This window comes from Uloborus diversus, chromosome 7 (genome assembly GCF_026930045.1).
Source record: "Uloborus diversus isolate 005 chromosome 7, Udiv.v.3.1, whole genome shotgun sequence".
Classification (NCBI taxonomy): domain Eukaryota; kingdom Metazoa; phylum Arthropoda; class Arachnida; order Araneae; family Uloboridae; genus Uloborus; species Uloborus diversus.
Window position 1 is genome coordinate 52,474,787 of NC_072737.1, and position 20,553 is coordinate 52,495,339.

Consider the following 20,553-nt stretch of genomic DNA (forward strand, 5'->3'; position numbering starts at 1 on the left):
AATAAATCCTGTTCATATATTTATTTTTACAGGCTTTATTTTAATCAATTTAATTTTATCCTAAAATATTAAATCTAAACTTATTTTTTTTTTGCTGTTGAATTTGAAATGTATTATTTCTATAAACGATACTAAATGTCGTATGTTGATAGGCAGATTTCTAGAGTAGTGGATAGCTACTTTATTATTAGTTCAATTCTAATTCAGACTTTTAAAATAACCATTTGTTCGCAAACTACAAATATTTTTCTAGTTTGTTTTTATTATGTGGTTTTGAATTTTAAAATTTGGTCCTACAAATTTAAATTTGCAAATATGTTGGCTAGGGGGATTCCATGAAAAGTGAAACCAGTAGGTCAAACAAATATTAGATTTTAAACTTAATGTGTTCCTCCATCCTATTTCAATCCCAAATCATTCTCAGATTTCTTCAATGAGAGAAGGAAAATACTTACCAATCTTCACTGGTACTGATTTTTACTGTGCTAAGATTTTTAATACATAGATATATAAAATATATGTACAGTGAAGCAGAGTTTATACGTTTTTAAAGGGACTGTATGAAAAAAAGTGTATAAGGGGAAAAACGTACAATGGGTATGCATTAAAATGTATTGGATTCTGCAGGGACCAATTCAAAAAACGTACCAAAGAGAAATGTATAAACGGTGCTTTTCTGTATATATATATGTGTGGGTGTATGTTTGGCTACCAAAAATTTGAAGTGGCTACCAAAGTTTTTGGTGTTGGTAGCCACTGGCTACCAAAGAAAAATACTAGTCTACACCTCTACTCAGCCACCAGAAGCTCAAAACTTTGCATGCTTTAAAAAAGGATGCTATATGTATGAAATATTTTTGCAAATTTGTGCTTTAATGATGTTGAATTTTATCATTTTTTTTAAAAGTAATATTCAGCTGCTAATTTGCTCCATCATTTTTACTCGTCATGAAGGGTCAATTGACCCCCACTCCTGATCATCCAAATGACGGGCCCAGTCCATGCTATTATGGGGCAAATGGTTTACTTTTTCTGTTTTCATAGCAAGTACTAAAATGCAGGGCTGTGGAGTCGGAGTCTGACTGATTTTGGGGTAAAGGAGTCAGAGTCCTTAAAAAACAGCCAGACACCAACACCGACCTTTTTTTCCTTAACATTCACTGGCTCTCCTAGCATTTTTAAAAAAATTGACTACCAATTGGTTCAATTGTATGTATAAAGCCTACTAATAAGATAATAACTGTCATAGGCCACCAACTGGCTTTATTGCTTAACAAATTTTTTGCTACCTACCCAGTCACCTAATTTAACTGTTTTTTAACTTTCTTTAACTAATAGCAATTGTCAGCAAACGGTTTTGCTGCTTAACATTTTCTGAGTAATCACTCTCAAATAAAAATAATAATCTATTTTTTACTTCTACCTCAGTTATAAAATAGTAAAAGGAATGTATCTCTTGAGCAAGTCGGAGCCCATAGCTTGGGAGGAAACTTCTGAGGGTATTCAGTAAATTCAAATAAGTGTTGGCTCGAAAGCACAAATCCAAAAGATCCAATAAAATATATCTGTTTTTAAATCTAAAGATTTTATCTATAAGCTTGGTTCCCGCTAAAAAGTGTGAACTAAAATAAGTGTATGATTTCTTGGTTACAACACTCAACAATTGCAGTTTATCTTAAAATCTTCATATTAAGGTTAATTCTAAAGCAGCCAAAAAAAAATTACATTAAAAATTGAGCGAAGAAGAAATAAATACACATACATAGGTGTAGCAAAAGCTATTCGGACAAAGCTGTACACAGCTGCATTTTGAGTAAAATTTGCTCCAACCGTACATGTATCTGGCCTCTCTATGCAAAATAGTGCCTTATTTTCATACAAAATTTTACAAATGAAATATAATTTAAGACTTATCGGGGAAATTTTTCAGAATTAAAGAGTACATTTTTTAGAAACTCTGAAATTAACTTGGGGTGTCACCCACCAGATGGGCTCAAAAGAAAGATTTTCCGACTTGGCAAAAATGCTTTTGTTCGCTCAAGTTAGTTTTCAAAAATTGAAAGCATACGATTTGATCAACATCTATTTGTTAAACATTAAAGGGAAGCAAATTTTTCCTTTTCATTTCTTATTAAATTTGATTTTTAAAAAATCTCACTTTTGAAATTGTAACTATTAGAAAAAATGATTTTCAAATTGAATTTCTAACGTTGTATGCTTCATAATTTTACAAGAAAAAAAAAAAGAGTAATTTTATAAAAAGGAATTAATACCTCAATCTCTGTTTAGAGGTTTTTCCCCCTTCCCATGAGGTGGGAATCGGAAAAATAAAATAAAATAAACAAATAAAGCTGGAGTCTGAGTCGGAGGCTTCAAAATCCAGGAGTCTGACATTTTCCTTCCAACTCTGCAGCCCTGATAAAAAATGGCTGAGACATCTTTGAATTGTCGCCATTAATCACATAAATCACGTGGGCCTAAATTTGTAACTTATGTAAATGTTTCTTAATTTTAAAATTAGGTGCATGAGCCTAATATCTTCAATACTATCTTAAATGGAATGGCATGAATTTTTGTATGAAAGCATGCATCAGCAAAAAAGTAATTCAAGTGAAAAGGGTTGTCTTTTTGACTTGAATTGATTAAAAAAGTTGCATAAAAAACAGTTGCATTTGAGTAGCTTGTGGCAGTCTTGTTTACTCTTCAAGCATTAAAAAAAAGTAAGAAACAAAAAACATTACATTTATGATTAAATAATGATATGAATAAAAAAAATATGAACAATTTACCTGAGCATTTTCAGTTTGACTAGCCTTGGCGACTGTTTCAGGAATTCTGTGTCCACAATTCTGATTTTCTTTGACTAATATTTGATTCTGAAAAGAGTTTTCAGAAACTTTCATTGATTTGCATGGAGCTTTGTTTTCCATTGCTCCAATGCATACATTTCCCATTTTTTCATTTTGAATATCATTTTCTTCATCAGAAGCTCTTAACAATGCCCTGACTAAAGCAGTATTTAAGGTCTCACTTAAGGCAGTTCTTAAGGCACTATCTTTAATTGCAGCATTGCTGATGGCTTCATTAGTCAACTTTTGAGAGATCTTGAGCACAGTTCCATCAGAAATTCCCAATTGCATTGTTTCATTAGAAATTCTTTCTTGCACTGCTCCTTCAAAATTCTTTTCCTCTTCCAAAATTCCTTGCACTACTTCTCTAAGACCTTTTTTCTGTACCCTTTCTTTGAGATTCCTTTCCCTTGTGGTTTTCTCGAGATTCCTCTCCATTACTGTTTCTTCCAAATTCTTTACATGCACTGTTTTATCATAAATATTTTCCTCCACTTTTCCTTCAGAAATTCCGTCTTCCACAGAGTTACTGAAAATTCGACCCAACACAGTTTCTTTGGGGATGCTCCTCTCCACAGTTTCATCAGAAAGAACTTTTTGAGCTGTTCCAGTTGAAATCCTTTCTTTCACAATTTCACTAGAAATTCCTTCTTTTACAACTTCGTCAGAAATACTTCCTTCTCCTAGTGTCCCATTTAAAACTACCTCTTCTTCTGCAACTCCATCAACATCCGAGACAATTGCACTTGCATTGGCACACTTAGTAGTAACAACTTTTTTAGGATGTGGTCTAGTAGCTACCTGAGCAGTCCTTGAAATGTCTGAATTTAAGCTCTGGGCATCGAGTGTTGAAACATTATCACAGCTGGAATTCATTACTACATTATCTTCATCAACACACAGAGGTTGTCTTAATCTACTAATAACAGACATTAACGATTCAGAATCATGTTCGCTCGCTTTACGGCTAACATCGTTTTGGGCATAATCACCACATTTAGTTCCAGTAGGATAGAAAGGCTGGTATTCCATTGCATCTGGATTCAGATATGTTGGAAAGTTGGAGTTTTTAACAGCTGTACCGTTGGAAAAGTCACAAACAGTATTAAGAAGATCATGGCAGTCAGATTCTTGAGCTAAAGACCTACGACTAACTAAATTATATGCAGAACCAATATCTTTCACAACACAAACATACGACTCTCCAACAACAGCAAAATGAATATTTTTTTTCAAAAATTCCGATATGCCACCACAATCAGCTATCAGAACATTAGCTTGTGTTGGAAATTCACTTAATGCTTCAATCAAAATAGGATCATCAATTTTCAGAGGCCCATGAAAGCTTAAAAAGTCTTCTAAATACCTGTAATAAATTCAAAATGCAACTTTTGAGAAATACAATGCTTAGATAAGGCAAAAATCAAAAATAAATTTAAATAACTTTATAAAAGCTGTGAAGAGATAAAACAGTCAAGTACAATATGGAATGAGAGTTTAGTTCAAAAACAAAATCATCAAAAATAGGCTATTATGAACAATCTAGCAATTACGTCACCAATTTGAAGAATTTTTTCAAACAGATATAGTCTATAGTTGGGGCAAACATAATCCATACCTGTCAACCTCTGAGAAAAAAAAATCCGAAAGATGTTTTAATTTTTATTCACAAGATTTTAGCGCAAAATAAAATCAAACAGGAAACCTACCCTTTTTACATTTAACAATATATTAGTTATGAATTTCATATCAATTGAACTTACTTTCGTTTAGTAAATGTTACTTGTTTTGTTTTTTTTTTAAAGTTTGGAAATAACATTTACTCGTACTCATCTTAAAAAAAGAATGAAGCAAAAACAGCTCGAACTGAGAGAACGAGAAGATAATCGGCGCCGAAATTGTGCCCCTAGTTGCCCACTGCAACGGTTGCTTTGATTGGATCCCGATGAAGTCATGAGCTGTATCACTCAGTGACGTCATAATCTTACCTCACTTCTTGTGCCATTCTCCTACAGCAACCTTTCCTTGACTACTTGTCCTAAAACGCGGTGCCACGTTCCAAAAAATTATTGTTAGTGCCAAAATTGGCAAGACAATTTCTTCCCTACAAAACGAGAAAAATCCGGAAGATTTTGCTCATAAGCAGAAAAACGGAAAAGGACATGAAAATTCGTAAAACTACTGGGAAATCCGGAAGGTTTGGCAGGTATGATAACCTGGCTGCGTTGGGAAGGCTACACTGATCCTAATCACAGCATTACAATGCTGCTAGGTTAGGTTTGTCCCAACTATAGCAATAAAATCAGCTAATGAGGTTGTGGTCACCTAAATTAAAAAAAAAAATATTAGGGTGCTCTGCTCTCTGCAGCTTACCAACCCTTGATGCTGGCTTTGCAATCTCATTTGGTTCGTTAAAAGTTAAACTGTCTGCTAATAAGATTGATTAAAATATAAGCTATGATCAGAACAAAATAAAAACCCCATTTCCATTAGAAGAGAAAAAAGAGCTTGACTGAAATATGAATAACAAAATTATTTACAGTCAAGCCCGCTTATTAGAATATCATTTAAAAGAATAGCTCGCTTAATGTAATACATTTTCAATGTACCAAACCGTAGTTGTTTATTATTTTAATCCCGTTAAATGGAAAATTCCGATTATTAGAACAAATTTTTAGAAAAATCATTGAAATTCTCGATAGAATTTTAACTCTTTTGTGAAAAATAGGGCTTAATTTTTAATGAATTGTAACGTAAAAATTAGGGGTGCGACATTGATGTCTATGTTTTGGAAACATCGATGTTTTACTCTCGATGTTTTTGGACCATCAACGTTTTGGTTTCGATGTTGCATTTTTGCATTTTAATAGAAAATTATCATAAAATTTGCTCCAATTTTCTAGCTAGGTAATTAAGTTAACTTATGAAATTGCCAAAATATACATTGATAAAATATGTATGTTATACATTGATAAAAAGATCGATGTTCTAAAACATTGATGTTTTTTGGTTCGATGTATCAATAGCATCGATTTTTTAATTTCTAACATCAATGTTTTGCCATCGATGTCGCATCTCTAGTAAAAATCAAGTTGATGTGATTATTTTTGAAGCAGATATTCAAGGAAAAGGGCCATGTGACAGGCTGGACCCACAACATGAAAATAGTTTGCTACTTACGGCGTCTGAGGTCAAAGCAAGATCAAAAAGCAATCTTCTTGATTGCTAAAAAAAGAAAAACAATAATGAAAGTAAGAATATTTACTTACGTAAATATATTTTTTTCAAGCACTTCTTCTAAATAATCAGGAGGTGTTGACACATCTTTATTCAAACTTTGGCACTCAACAGCATAATGTGAGGAATTTTCAGAAGCAGGAAGAGGTGGAAAACTATGGAGATAACCAATAATGTTTTAAGTCCAATTTTCAAACACAAAAACAGAACTTATATTAAAGCCTGCAATACATTTTAAATGAAGATTCTATATAAGGACAAGATAATAATGTTTTAAAAGATCCTTTAAGTACAATATAATACAAAATTTTAAAATAAATAAATAACAAAATGAGAAAGAACCTTAGAATTTTAGCAAAATTTTCAGAAATTTTTGCTTTTGAATTATACAAAAGAAATCAAATATAACATAAAAGAAAATACTAACTCTTCTGCTTCATGCGTTGACCAGAAAGCATCACTGTATTGAACACGGGAATTTGTTGCATTAGGAACAATAGAATCTGCTTCATTAGGAACACGGGAATATACAACATTAGGAACACGGGAATGTATTTCATTAGGAACATAGGAATTCATTTTGTTAGATGTTTCTGCTGCATCGCTAGAAAGAAAATAAAAATATTATTTAGGGAAAGAAAAGAAGAAATATTTTTTAGCATGCCATGGTTCATACATAGTTTGAAATTTTTTCCAAGGATTATTCAATGGCAAAATGAGCTTTTTCATGAACTAGGACTATTTAAATGTCCAAACTTTTTTACAATACTAATGTAATATGTGCTGCTTTTGTTTCAGATCATGTAAAAGATGCAGCATCAGACAAAACTTTTTTCATTATACTATAAAAGCTTCAAAATCAACCAACAATAGTAGCAGTAAGGATCAGATTTTCTACTAATGACCTAAAATAACAATAAAAGCTTAGCATTTAAAATAAATGACTAGTGTAATACAATCCATAATTTTTTAAAAATCAGTAGGTTGGGCACACCTTCCAAGTGATTAAACCACAAATAGTGGTAGGTATGAGAGGCTCTGGATATGGTATCAACCACTGATTTACAAGATGCAAAACAATTGAAATCTCATATGCTGAATAAAATTTTCAGCACAAGCTTTCCAACATGAAGCACGAGCTTGGTGTTGGAAAGTTTCCAACATTAAGATTTTTATTAAATGAGTTATTAATTGCAAAGTCTTAAATAAGTCAATTCCTTCATAAATCTGTTTTCTAAATTTAGAAAACAGATTTCCTGGAGTATACAAATAAAAGTGTAGAAGCTAAGCGAAAAACTGTAGCAAATTTTTCTTAAACGAATTCTTTTAGTGTACCTTTTTTTTAATGAAGCACAAAATTCAAAGACTAAAAATACATTTTAACATTTTTCAAGGTTTTCAACAACTTGAAAATGAGGTTTTCTTTCCTTCCAAGTAGCTTTATGTTTTTTACAAGTGTACAAACCATGTGAGCGTGTGGTCGATTATTTAACTAATACAAACCATGTAATTGCTGCGGTCAATTATTTAACTAACTTAAATCAAATTTTTAAAAAATGCTTAAAATAAAAAATAAAATAAATGCATATGTTAAGAAAGCTTTCAACATTTAAAATAGTTGAAAATTTTACTAGATGCAAAAAGACTGAAATCTTATACACTGCATGGGATTTTTGGCGAAGCATGAAATTTTTTTTATTTCAAGCAATTCCCGAGGTTTATTAAATGCGAACAAACCATGCATGTCAATTAATCAAGCTATAAAACAGCACTAATTCAGTAAAAGCAGGGCGGCAAAAACTCATCTAAATTTTAAATATCCAGATGTAAGTAAGGGAAATTCTCATACTGTTCCAGATTATTTGTTTCATTATTATATCTTTCTTTTCTATTGCAGTTTCTTCTAAAAAGTTTTGGGATAAACCCTAAGTCATGGTTAATTCATTGTGAATGCTACTCTTTGTAATTCAGGAGCATTCATTTTTCCTCACAAAATAATGCAATTTTAATGATGTAATACAAGCAATAGAATAATTATTTCGGGTAGAAAATGCCATTTTCGGGTCTTAAAATTAAAATTTGAACAGTTCGGTACGTTTTTGGCATTTGAAAATCCTCCCACGTTCCTTCTTGGGTGCCTAAGTACCTCCCTGCCAAATTTGGTTCAGATCCGACGAACACTGGATTTGTATGAGGAACATAAATATATACACACATCTTCTTTGTTTTATTTATATAGATTATAGAAATTATATTGCAACTGTGACAAAAACCCTTCAAAGAGGTCCCCTCAATGGCCGAACTTTTGTGGAACGGAGGGGTGGCCGCGCAGAGGTTTTACTGTATTAACCAGTTGATATCAACATTCACACACTAAAGACATTGGTGAAAAATAAAATATTTTTGGTGAATCACCGATGACAATCAACATTATGCAGTATTGTTCACAGTAACACATATACATTATTTCTATTTGTTCTTCCAACTTTAGTGAGTCACAACTTTCACATATACAACACAAAAAATGAAGAAAATTTATGCTGAAACACTGCTCCAAGGGCCTCTTAATAAATTGGATACCAAATATAAGCAACGTAAAGAAAAAAAAACAGATACTTTCAGAAAAGCAGCTGCAGATGTATACTATACATGCATATATGCTCATGCAAAGCTTCTTCCACAGCCACCAGCAGTTTTGTGGAAAATATAAATTTACACAACTACCTGCCAACAAAAGATTTTTCAGCAAATTCATACCACTTCAATGTCTTTCCCTTGAATTTTGAAACAGGTCTTGACTTGGTTATCATTATCTCTGCATTTTTCTAAAAGGAAAAGAAATTGTTACAATATTATCCCATAACATAAAAATGTATCTCATAACAAATTTCATTGCTATAGTTAATATTTTCAATACTATTTTTTAGTTCTTTAGTATTTCAATTGTAACAGACTAATTTTACACTTATTTGGTCAATCAAGCAGAACACAAAGTGCCTCTAGTATATCTTTAATATACAGCTTAAAATGGTTTGGATATGACTGGAAGATGTGCCATAATGCACTGGCAGGATTCGAGCCAGGGTACATGGCACCAGAGCCTAGTACTCTTACCTATGTGAGCATGCAGCCATTTTTTTACTTCTTGCTATTTGTTATAAAATTAATGATTTCTTTACATTGACCAACCGAAAAAAATATTAGTGAATTTCAAGATTTGGCGGAACGAAAAATGAAAATTTTATCTCCCACATTAGAGACTATCTTTAAAAACTTCTAATTGGACAAAACCAGTTCTTGCTTGGAGAAGGAAAAGTGTTACATTTCAACTAACCATTGCAAATATAACAGAAAACACTACCAGAGTATTTCTTTGGCATTTTAGCTATTGATGTGCCCATAATATATAGGAATAGTGAAAATAAAAAATGAAAACCCCATCAATTTCAAAAAATAAAATATTTCAGATTACAAAGTGGCCAAGTGAAAATAAAGCTTACACTATACGGATGGTTAATATTACTTGCTATAATGTAAATTTAGCATATTTTCATTAAAAACATTAAAGATTTAATGTCATTAATTAAAATACAAAAAGGAAAAACAAAGTCATTAAAAATTTGAAAGAGTGAAAATCATAAAGCAGTGTAGGCATTTTGCAGGTAAGATTGCAAGTCCATAAATTAATAAACTGATCTTATTTCTGGAAAATCTGATCAAATTCTGAAAAATTAGAATATATGCACTTTAGTGTGTCTTTTATACGTTATATATTTCAAAATGAACTACTATTTCCAAAAGGTTACTTTTTTATGAAGTAAAAAGAGTCCTTAAAACCTACACTGAGCGTAGCTAATTGGTAAGTTTCCATTAAAATTGTGATGAATGGGGGTTTAATTCTACACCGGATGTTATTAAATAAATACATACGCTATTGTCAGGCGGTGCATTCCCTTTTGCTCCATGGAAAGGATCAGCGTCCGCTACATTAAGAATTCAAAAGAAAATTAAGTTTCTTACAGTTTATAAGAACAAGCAATATTAATTTAAATTATAAAAGTGGAAAATACTGAAAACAGAAATATTAGTAGAATGGTTTAAATACTTTTGATCTCTGAAGTTAGCATCAGCTCAATCAATACTAAAACATGTTTGAAAACTTATAGCACAATTTAGACGCTATCAATGAGCTGAGACATTAATGTGATTAATCGAACAATGAGCAGTTTTAACTTGCATGTGAAATTAATATCATCCTCAAGATAATTTAAAAAGGAAATTTATTAAGAATTAGAGACAATAAGCAAGAAAAATATTAGAACATACTCTATGCTGGGAACATATTTTTAGCTTGCTTAAACACTACATTTAAAATTGCATGTGTATAGAAGATAAAATAGACAACTGTTTCTTCTATATGGTATCCAAACTTATCTACTAAGGTAGACACTATAATTGGGGGCAAACCTAAACTGGAAACATCATAATGCTGTGCTTAGGATATGCATAAGCTATGCAGATCTTTCTGCAGTGCTTACTTTTCAAATTTTACTGAAGTATAAATAAGAACTATTTTTAAAGTAAAAAAACAACAACCAGGATTCTGATTTCATTGCAAATAAAATAAAAACACAACTATAAAGGAAATAATCACAATAAAAATTTAAACACTAACTATAAAATGTAGATTGTTGTGTTAAGGAGTTGCTTGACACTTCAGTTGCACAGCCTGCAATTTCAACACGAGGTTCATTTGTCGTAGTGGTTAGTGTAGTTTTAACATTTCTCACTGCAGAAGGAGATATTTGTGGAAGATCACTGTTCTTTTCAGTCGCTGCACAAGACATTTTCCAAGTCTTGTTATTAGTCCTCTCTTCACTCAATGACCTTGAAGAAACCGATACAGCTTCAGGATTGTCCAAGTCTTCAACATGAGCCGAAGATGAAACTTCAGTCTCGGTTTCATTTTGCGATAATTTAGAAGAGGAGTTTGATGGATTTAAATCTTCATGTGAAGGTGCTTCAGATGCAGAAGATATAGATTCACATATACTACTACTATGTCTTCGTCTCTTTCTTTTTTCTTCTTTGGCATCACTTTTCTTTTCCAGTCTAAAAAGATTTTTTGAAAATTATTGTACAGTATAACTCTGATTTAACGATTGTCAAGGGTTTGGAAAAAGTTATTAAATCAAGGATATCGTTAAATCATGGAGCAGACATTCAATGCAGTCAAATCCGAACCAGTGAAATGTATCTTTAAATTGAGGAAATAGTTAAATTGGGTATTGTTACAGCAATGTTATATTGTAGTTTGAAAAAATTACATCTTACGTATAATTGCGTGGAAATTTTCGCCCATTTTAAAAATTATGACCCAATAAAGCTACAAAAAATTAAAAAGCACAATTTTTTCGACATTTAATCAGGATAAAAGTAGTAACTAACGAAAATCAAAATTGCAAACACAAGCCGCCTACCGAAATTCTTGATTGCAAAATTAAACCTACACAAGAACCAATGCGGGGGGGGGGGGGGGGGGGGGGGGTCCACCGATTTTGTATTGTAAATTTCAGTTCCCATTTTTTCTTCAATAATGTTTATTTCCAAAAATTGTAAAACATTGTTCATTTCTTCTGAAAGTACTGAATTCAACAAACTTCCGATTTTTTCTCTGAAAGGAGAAGGAATGACCTTTTATATGAATACGTCTCTAATATTTAAGCATAAAAAAATCTTTCCCAGTGTTGCACTCAGAGCTTATTGGTGGAAAACCACCTATGTTCACAGGCAAGGGCAGATTCAGGGGAGGGTCAAAAGGTCAGCTGACCCCAGTGACAAGATTGATTATTATGATATTATGATTGATATTATGATTATTATCAAGCGTCAAATTTTTAGATCCGAAAAACTAGGGCATGGAATTAATGTGGACCTTTTTTTGCTTTGTTCTGGAAGGGATTTCTTCTCAGCACATCATAGTTCAAAGAATATATATGGGTTTGTTTACTGGGCTATTTCATTTTCAAATAAACAATCACCTCTGAGTTCAATATTTGTCAAAGCACTCTTCCACTTCAAACCATATGTTGTGTATGCTGTAAAATGTGTATGTAAATGTGTCCAACAAATTTATAGCTGTAATCTCACGTATTCATAGCTTACTAGTAAAGTGATCAGCCTGTCTACCCAAAGAAATATGTCTTTTGATGGAAATTTGGGGGAATATGATCCACGGTAGCAGTTGCATCATTGAAAAATTTAGGGTACGGGGGTTGGGTGGGGTGTAATTAGAAAGAGTTTTCTTGGAGCAATTTCAGAAAAAGCTAGAAAGTTTTTAAAATATGTAAACTTGATTGTTGATTCAAACTATGTGGAAAAAGATTCCTGTTTTAAATATGATGACCGGTGAGCGAAACCCCCTAAAGTGTATAAAAACTCAACAGTCAATCACCTGTTTGCCCAACATAGCAAACATGACATCAGAGCTCAAAAGTTGAGGAGCTTTTGGCTGGCTGCATAGCAGAAAACAAATTTAAAATTGTAAACACTCAAAAGTTAACTGAGTTGAGTTTGCTATGGGATGCATCATATGCAAATTTTTTTGGTGTCATGTCGTTGCATATGGTTTTAACGTGCTTAAATTAAAAGTCAATCAACCAATCCTTCTCTTATCATTTGGTTCCGTTCTGTAGACTGTTTGTTTTGATGTGAGCACATGGGTTCAGAACATTGATTTGTCCATGCAGAGGACGTGGAAATTTTTTTGAGATACGTGAAAAGCTAGAAGATTTGTTAGCCTAAAAGTGCAGTGGTAGTTCTAAAGTAACGAAGGAGTTTTTTAAAACTGAAATAAAATTTGAAGAGTTGTGTTTTGTGTGCTAGGCCTAACAGGGCCGGTTCGGAAGGTAACCGATTACAGAGCCGGTCAGACTGGATTCAGTTTATGGCGAGGTGTCCTCTGCAACTGAATGGTTCCTGTTTTGCCTGGAAGTAGTGTAGCTTACCTTTGCAGAATATGGTGAGGCGTCCTGAGCTGTTGCTCGGGTTTTGCTGAGATAGAATTACCATGGAATTGATATGGCCTGCCGTGAGCAAGTGGAAGGAGCGAGTGTTTCCAACCCATTTGAACATCTGACCGGCAGATGTTGCCAGGATTGCCAACCTTAGAGAAACAATATGAGGAGCATCTGTGGTGATTTTAAGAAGAATTTTGAAATTTTGAGGAGCAGTTCGGTATTTTATATAAAAATCAATAGTAGAAATTAAAAAAAAACCCTCTTACCTAAAAGTTTTTAAGCTCTAATAATCATTTAAAGCACTGGCATAAGAATGATTATTTTTAAATTAATAACACTTTAACCATTTTAATTATTTAGCTTTAAACACGTTTCACGCACTGTAAACACTATGTCATGCTTTGAATATAAGAGTTTAATTTTCATATTTACATGCCTAGTAAAATAGCAAAAGATAATAAAAATAAACTAAATTTTATTAAATGCTTTGTTAGCCTGGTCAGAATAAAGAACAAGCGGGAAATGTGGAGCAAAATAACTTCTTTGCGGAGAGCTGCGGAGCTTTGCTTTTTTTGCGGAGCAACTCCGCAAAATGCGGAGCAGTTGGCAACCCTGGATGTTGCCTTCGTGTTTTTCATTGTATGCAAAGTTTTAAGGTGTGGACTGCAAGTGGTGAGAACATTTCTAAATAGTTTTTTCTGGACAGTACCAACGTAGTGGCATCTTTCAGGGTGAACCTATTTAAATTATAATGAACATTTTAGGTCTGATATCTCACGAAACAAAACCTTGTAATATTTATCAGTGATGGTCTCAGTGAGTATTTCAGTACTTGTTTTTCCTATTTATACTTACACTCCAGTTTGAATAAATTGTTATTTGTTTGAAAATGAGTATCTATTTCTTTTCTCCCCCCAGGCAGATCACTCCACCTAATTTTTTTCCCAGTTGGTTTAGGGCCAACACAAGGAACTTAGATGTATGGAAAACATACCAGATTTGTTCATTGCTTTAAAAGGGAAAAATCTTCTTCTGAGAAATTACAACAATTATTTTCTTCTGTGATGTGAAATGAAAAGCAAAATTTTCAAAGTATATCTTTTCAGAGTACAAAAGAAAAGAGCGACATATTCAAATGAGCGATATAACGAGGTGCGATGAAACGAGGGGTTATTATATGAAGATACAAAGGGAAGAAATTGTATTAAAATAGACATAATTATATATATGTTAAGATTGAATTACTAACATTGACAGTGAGTTTAATCTTTCCATCTAATTAGTCATGATAAATAGTTTTGAAACTTACTTTGACTTTTTCTGTTTTTGAGGCTTCTTGGATTCACTTATAGCAAACTATACAAAAACCATAAGCAACATTTAGAGAATATAATGCAAATATATCATAGCTCAAAGCAATAAATCCATTGAAATATATTAATTGATGTATACTTCTATTTCTTAAATGAACAAAATTTTTCATGGTGGTAACAAAATCCTGGAAAAAGAGTTCCCCGATAATTCCATGATATAGCTAAAAAAAATTCCCTGATTTTAAAATCATGGGTACCAGGTCTACGCACGCAACCATGCTTACGCACACAACCATTCTTATGCACTCAAGTATCCTTATGCACGCAAATATGCTTACGTATGCACGTAACTATGCATTAGCACGCATCATTGTATGTTCATACATGTAAGTGCGGTTACGCACGTAAGTATGCTTACATATGTAAGTATGAATATGTACTGTATGTATAGGCATGTATATTACAAGTGTGCACCCTTATGTACATGTACATACGTATATATGTATGCTTATGCACAAAAGTACATGCTGGTAACAAAATCCTGGAAAAGAAGTTCCCTGATGATTCCCTGATTTAGCTCCAAAAATTTCTCTGATTTTAAAATCGTGGGTATCACACATATATCTAAAAGATAAAACCACATTAATTTTGCATACCTGCAATTGTTGCAAGAAACATGAACAGTAGATTTTAGTTTGAAAAATAGTTTAAGCAAGTTTCTAATGCAAAAATCAGTGAATTTTTAGGTTAGAAAACAAAAGAGAAAGCAGTAAGATTAACATTCAAAATACTTTAAGACTAAGCTTTTTTTCAATTAAATTTTGTTCGGTTCAATATTTAACATTTTTGTTTGTGACATTTGAAACTTTGCACTCAAAATGATCACAGAATTTCAATTCAACATTTCTGAATTCAAGTTTTAACAATAAAAAGTAAACAAATTTCATTCACAAGCCTTTTAATAATAACCGAAAGTGTAAAAAAAAAATATATACAATTCCAAACACAGATGCATAAATATTGAGATCATCAGCTGTATGAACCAAAGAAATTAAAATATTATTATTATTAATAACTGACATGATTATCAGAACTTAAGAAATCAGAGTAATTTTTTTTTAAATGAAGAAACATATCTGGTTTGAGGTAATTTTTTTAAAAATTTTATCATTTTTTGTCGGGTTTGACCTCAAGGTTTCATTGATTTGTAGCAGTTTTTAATAACATTTTTTGAATGTTTAGCAAGTTTCATTTGGGAAAAAGAAAAAAAAAAATCTTTTGTGTCTAAATGAAAAGAAATTTCAGGATGGAAAACTATCAAGAGGTTTGGAGATTGAAAATTATAATTTTCCCTGATATTTTGAGAACTTTTGAAAATACCTTGATTTTTTCCAGAAATTAAAATTTCCCTGAGAATTCTCTGATTTTCAGGTTTTCCAGGTTGTGTTACCATCCTGTTTTTTAAGTAAATACTTTCAGTCATTCTCAATCAGGTAAATAAAAAAAAAAAAAAAAAAAAAAAAAACTGCACTTAAGAATAAAACCTCCTGGAACTGAATCTTTTCCCCATAGAAGCAATATTAAAGATTCTAGTTCAACCGAATAATTTCCCCCTGATAATCTAATAAGCCAGCTCAGCTTTTGTAAATAATTTTGCTGAGAAAATTTTTGAATAAAGTGAAAAAGAATTTAAACATGAAATGACAAAACATAATGTTTTATTTCAAAATTTATTTATATTTAAACAAAAATGTTCTGAGCTCAAAAAGTAAAGTTTTCCAATGTGAAGGTGATATTTCTAGCAGCAAACAAATAGCTAAAGTAGCTAGTAGTCCCCTTGACCAAGGATTAAGTGTGGATAATAATGCTTTTGTGGTTAAGAAAAGGACATACAAAAATGTTCTTAAAACAGTTGGAGCAAGCAATCCTTTACCACGGACTTTTTCAGGAAGTAATGTAAGGAAAATGGTGACAAAACGAAGAAATTTTCTGGAAATGAAGTAGAATATAAATATTAAATCATTATGTTATTTTGTTGTTTATCAAGCCTTAATTGAAAAACCTTTTGCCACCAACGTTACTTCTTTAAAATAGCTACTATGTTGCATTATTACATTCAGACAAGTGTTATCAGTTTGGTGAGGTAAAGAATATTTCCCCACATAATCCACTTAATCGAATAATATATGCTGGAACTGACAGTTTTCGTTTAAAGCAGGGCTGACAATAATTTTCTTTTCAACTATTTGCATTTCTTAAGCCATCATTTTTCATAATTTGTTGAATTTTTCAATTTTCCTGAAAAAGGACCGTAAATAGAAATTTACACACGTCAATAGTTTCTAACTCCAGCTCTAAGGCCTCATTTGATTCAAAATTTACAATGGTAGGGGTGTGCACAACACATTCATATTTTAAAGGAAAAAAAATAATTTAAAAAAATACAAATGAATATAAAAGAGGTCATAAGGCAAATTCAAAGACAAATTGCATTTTGAAAGGAAAGGGAAGGAGTTTGTTTTTTGAAAAGACAGACTTCAGTTGACTTGAAATGAGCTTAGTTTATCATGACCAAAAATCACTTAAATACTTACCACTTTCCCAATATTGCCTTGTTTATCAATATTCTTCACTTCAGCGATTGATCCAGAACAATCTGGTGTTAAACAATTTTTACTAAGGAAATCCTACAAATATAAAATTGCATTGAATGAATTTCTATCGAGAAAAAAGCCATCGTGTTCTGGTGAAACAAAATATGTGACAAATTACCTTATCTGATAAAGACAAATCCGTCTTCATAGTTCTCCAACATGGTACATGGTACTGAAGCGAACACTGCTCAGAGCAGGAAATGCAAATAAAGCCCTTGAAATCAGGGTCAGAATAATAGATATGTGGTTGAGAGCAATTTTCAAGACGACAAACTGCAACAGGTTTAGGCGGATTCTCACATTCTTCAATAAGATCTTTTATATATTTCTGAAAAAATTGTTAACTATTAAAAAGGTGGGATAGTTTTGATTGGTAATCAATTTTGAAACTTGAAATACCCTACCAAGAGCAGAAATTCTTAAAATAGTGGAATAGTCTTACCATCTATCATGGACAATTTATAAGAAAATACGTAGGTCAGTCAGAAGGTTAGTCGCACTACTTCGTAAATGCGTTCTGTCAAAGACGATTTTGATGACACTGTGTGGCAACACTTCAAGTATTTACTTTTATCCTGTGATGTAGTGGCTTCCCTGAGGAAAGTTTAGTTTTTCTGATAATCAGTGGCAAACATGCCTTGACAGCTGCAAGTAGCATTGAAAAAAAATGTGTGCAATGATTGGTTGTTTTGTGGGCAAGAAGGTGCAATTGCGCTGAAATTTATGGGCAATTGCATGAAGTGTATGGTGAAAATTCAATGTCATGTAAATCAATCACAAAATGGTGCAACATTTTTGAGAACGGACATACAGATATTGATAACGATGAGCATGAGGGAAAACCATCAACTGCAACAAATTTGAAAATCGCTGATCAAGTGAATGTGAATGAATGTATTCTTGCAAACAGAAGATCGACGAAATCTCGCAAATGAACTGGATATTTCTCATGGAAGAGTGCATAAAACTATTCAACAAAGAAGGTTGTTTTAGTGTTTCATATGGCACTATATGATGCATTACAAAACACTAAAGCAATTGCGACAATCACTTATAAATCAACGACCAGGTAAACTGTCGAAAGGCATTTTGCTTCTGCATAACAATGCAAGACCCTATGCAGCAAAACAAATGTGCAGACTTCTGAAAAAGTTTAGTTGGGAAGTGTGGGATCACCCTCCATGACTTCCATGATTTTGGTCCCATGAAACAAGAACTTTTAAAGCAACAATGCCATTCGGATGATAAAGAGAAAGCTGCAGTCCAACAATGGTTATCTGACATTGGAAAGGATTTCTTTGCAGAAAGCATCAAAAAACTTGTACCAGGCATCGCCAAATGCTTAAATAATGGAGGTCGTTACACTGAAAAGTAGATTTTGAATAGAACTTTAAGATACCAAAAAACTTATTGTAAAATTTCAATCCCGTTTTGTGTTTTTCAACAGCGCAACTAACTTTTTGACTAGCCTTCATACATTAGAACCTCAATAATCTGAACCCTCATAACCCGAATGTCCACTAATCTAAATGATGCTGAGAAGTTTGTCTTGAAACAAGTTCAAAACTTAACAGCCAAAAAATGCACTTCATCAGAAGAAAATGAGTGACATTTCAAAAATTGAAAACTTTGTCTAATTAGCACATTAGTTCATAGTAGTGCAGTACTATACTGGATCCTATGCTTATTGATATTTTTTTAACTTTAATACCGCTTTCATTCTGTGTATAATATTAGGGTCATTTCATGGTATTTTACAAATTCATGTAGAGTACGTAAAATGACCTATTTTTGCCATAACTTTTTAATTTACTGTTTGATTTGCAAATTATTTTATTTCGAGCTTTTCCTACCGACACACCAACTCAAATTAAAATAGTTTACAAATCAAACAGTAAATTAAAAAGTTATGGTGAAAAAAGGTCATGTTACGGACTCCACATAAATGTCTAAAATACAGTGAAATGACCCATCAACAAAATAAACAATAATTTACATTGCAAAGCACTTTTCCCTTTTCTGTAATATTTATGATCCATTTTAGCCATGTTCTTGCTGTTGTGACATACAGCCTATGTGGAGAGCAGATGTTCTGCCATCCAAATGGCTTGATAGCCTAAATATTCTCTGGTCCCAAATATAGGTCAGATTAAAGAGGTTGCACCGTAATGTGGACAGAAAACTTGAAATTGAAGAACTTTAAAATCAAAGAACATATACCATCAATATGATTTTAACACATCAATTTCCTACCTAATAATCTGAATGTATGTAAATTTAAAAAGCATTATGAAGAAATAAAATGGTTGCTTTTGTGCGATAAATAACTAATTACGATGTTATAATAAACAAGCATGAAAATGCAACTGCATACAGATGTTCGAGTTTACAAGAATCTCATTTGTTAATGCAAAAATATCTTATATATAATGCACACTATTTTCTTTCTCAGCAATAAAAAAAAAAGATATATGAAGTTCTTATTCTTAGATTCCTGATGTTCCACTCACATCTTTCGATTGACGAAAAGGTTCCTCAGAACCTGGAACCATGTGCATGCAGTTTGATTTGCATGCTTTTGAGTAATACAGTTATTACTATGTATTATTAATTTATTATAATTTAAACACTTAAAATTCATAAGTTAAAGCAGCTTCTAAGTCACCTAAATTCTGCAAAGAGCTGGGGGGGGGGGAGATAGAATAAGGGTTTGGCCATCTAATGATGGGAAATCTTACCATAACATTAATGTCAATTGTGATATTCCAGACAAACTATTTGTTACCTTAAGTAAGTGTTCATGTAAAAACAAGCAGCAAACTCAATATTGTTACGGTACAAATTCCAAGAAATGTTGTACGCACAATGCACATTAGAGTGTGTTCCAAGTTTTTTTTTTTTCTTTTTTTGCATACCCTCTTAAGTTTCTCCTATTTAGATCAAAACAATTCTAAAAAAATCATCTGATTTGGAGATCAGGAACTCATGCTCAAATTATGAAACCAGTACTAGTGTACTATGCCTAATCGGAAAAAAATGGTTCCGAAATTACAGGTTGATAAAAAGTTGCCCCTATATCTCTCCATGTACCATAAAAACATTGATCCAAATTAAAAATATTTCAATACCCCGCACAAGGAAAAATATTTTTAGTTTTTATTCAAAAAATTGATTATTTCTATCTTTTGTTAAAAATCAAAGATGTTTTAAGAAAACATCAAGTTGAAAAATATAGTAGCTAACAAACTTTCAAACACTTGTAAATGAACTAAAAAAATTTTTAAACAAAACATTTAGCTTAAAACTTGCAAAAATCCATACGTTATAATATGAACAAATATTGCATTGGGGATTATAAATTTCTATTTTACATTATCTGTTTCATTGTTTAGTTTCCTCAGCTCGATATATTCTTCAAACTTTATCTTTGATCTTTAAAAAAATACATAGAACACTCTGGAACAAGTATATGCCTTTCTTT

General features: G+C 32.1%; 1 protein-coding gene across 1 annotated transcript in view; it reads right to left on the reverse strand.

The window, feature by feature from the left end:
• Positions 1–20,553, reverse strand: part of LOC129226690 (uncharacterized) — an 89,775-nt gene that overhangs the window by 51,913 nt on the left and 17,309 nt on the right. Inside the window, exons 7-15 of the mRNA XM_054861320.1 lie at positions 17,191–17,400; positions 17,013–17,105; positions 14,415–14,461; positions 10,762–11,198; positions 10,017–10,069; positions 8,844–8,911; positions 6,514–6,690; positions 6,119–6,241; positions 2,790–4,215 (exon numbers count right to left, since the gene is read on the reverse strand). Of these exons, the coding sequence (XP_054717295.1) occupies positions 2,790–4,215; positions 6,119–6,241; positions 6,514–6,690; positions 8,844–8,911; positions 10,017–10,069; positions 10,762–11,198; positions 14,415–14,461; positions 17,013–17,105; positions 17,191–17,400 (2,634 nt within the window). The remainder of the gene's footprint in view (positions 1–2,789; positions 4,216–6,118; positions 6,242–6,513; positions 6,691–8,843; positions 8,912–10,016; positions 10,070–10,761; positions 11,199–14,414; positions 14,462–17,012; positions 17,106–17,190; positions 17,401–20,553) is intronic.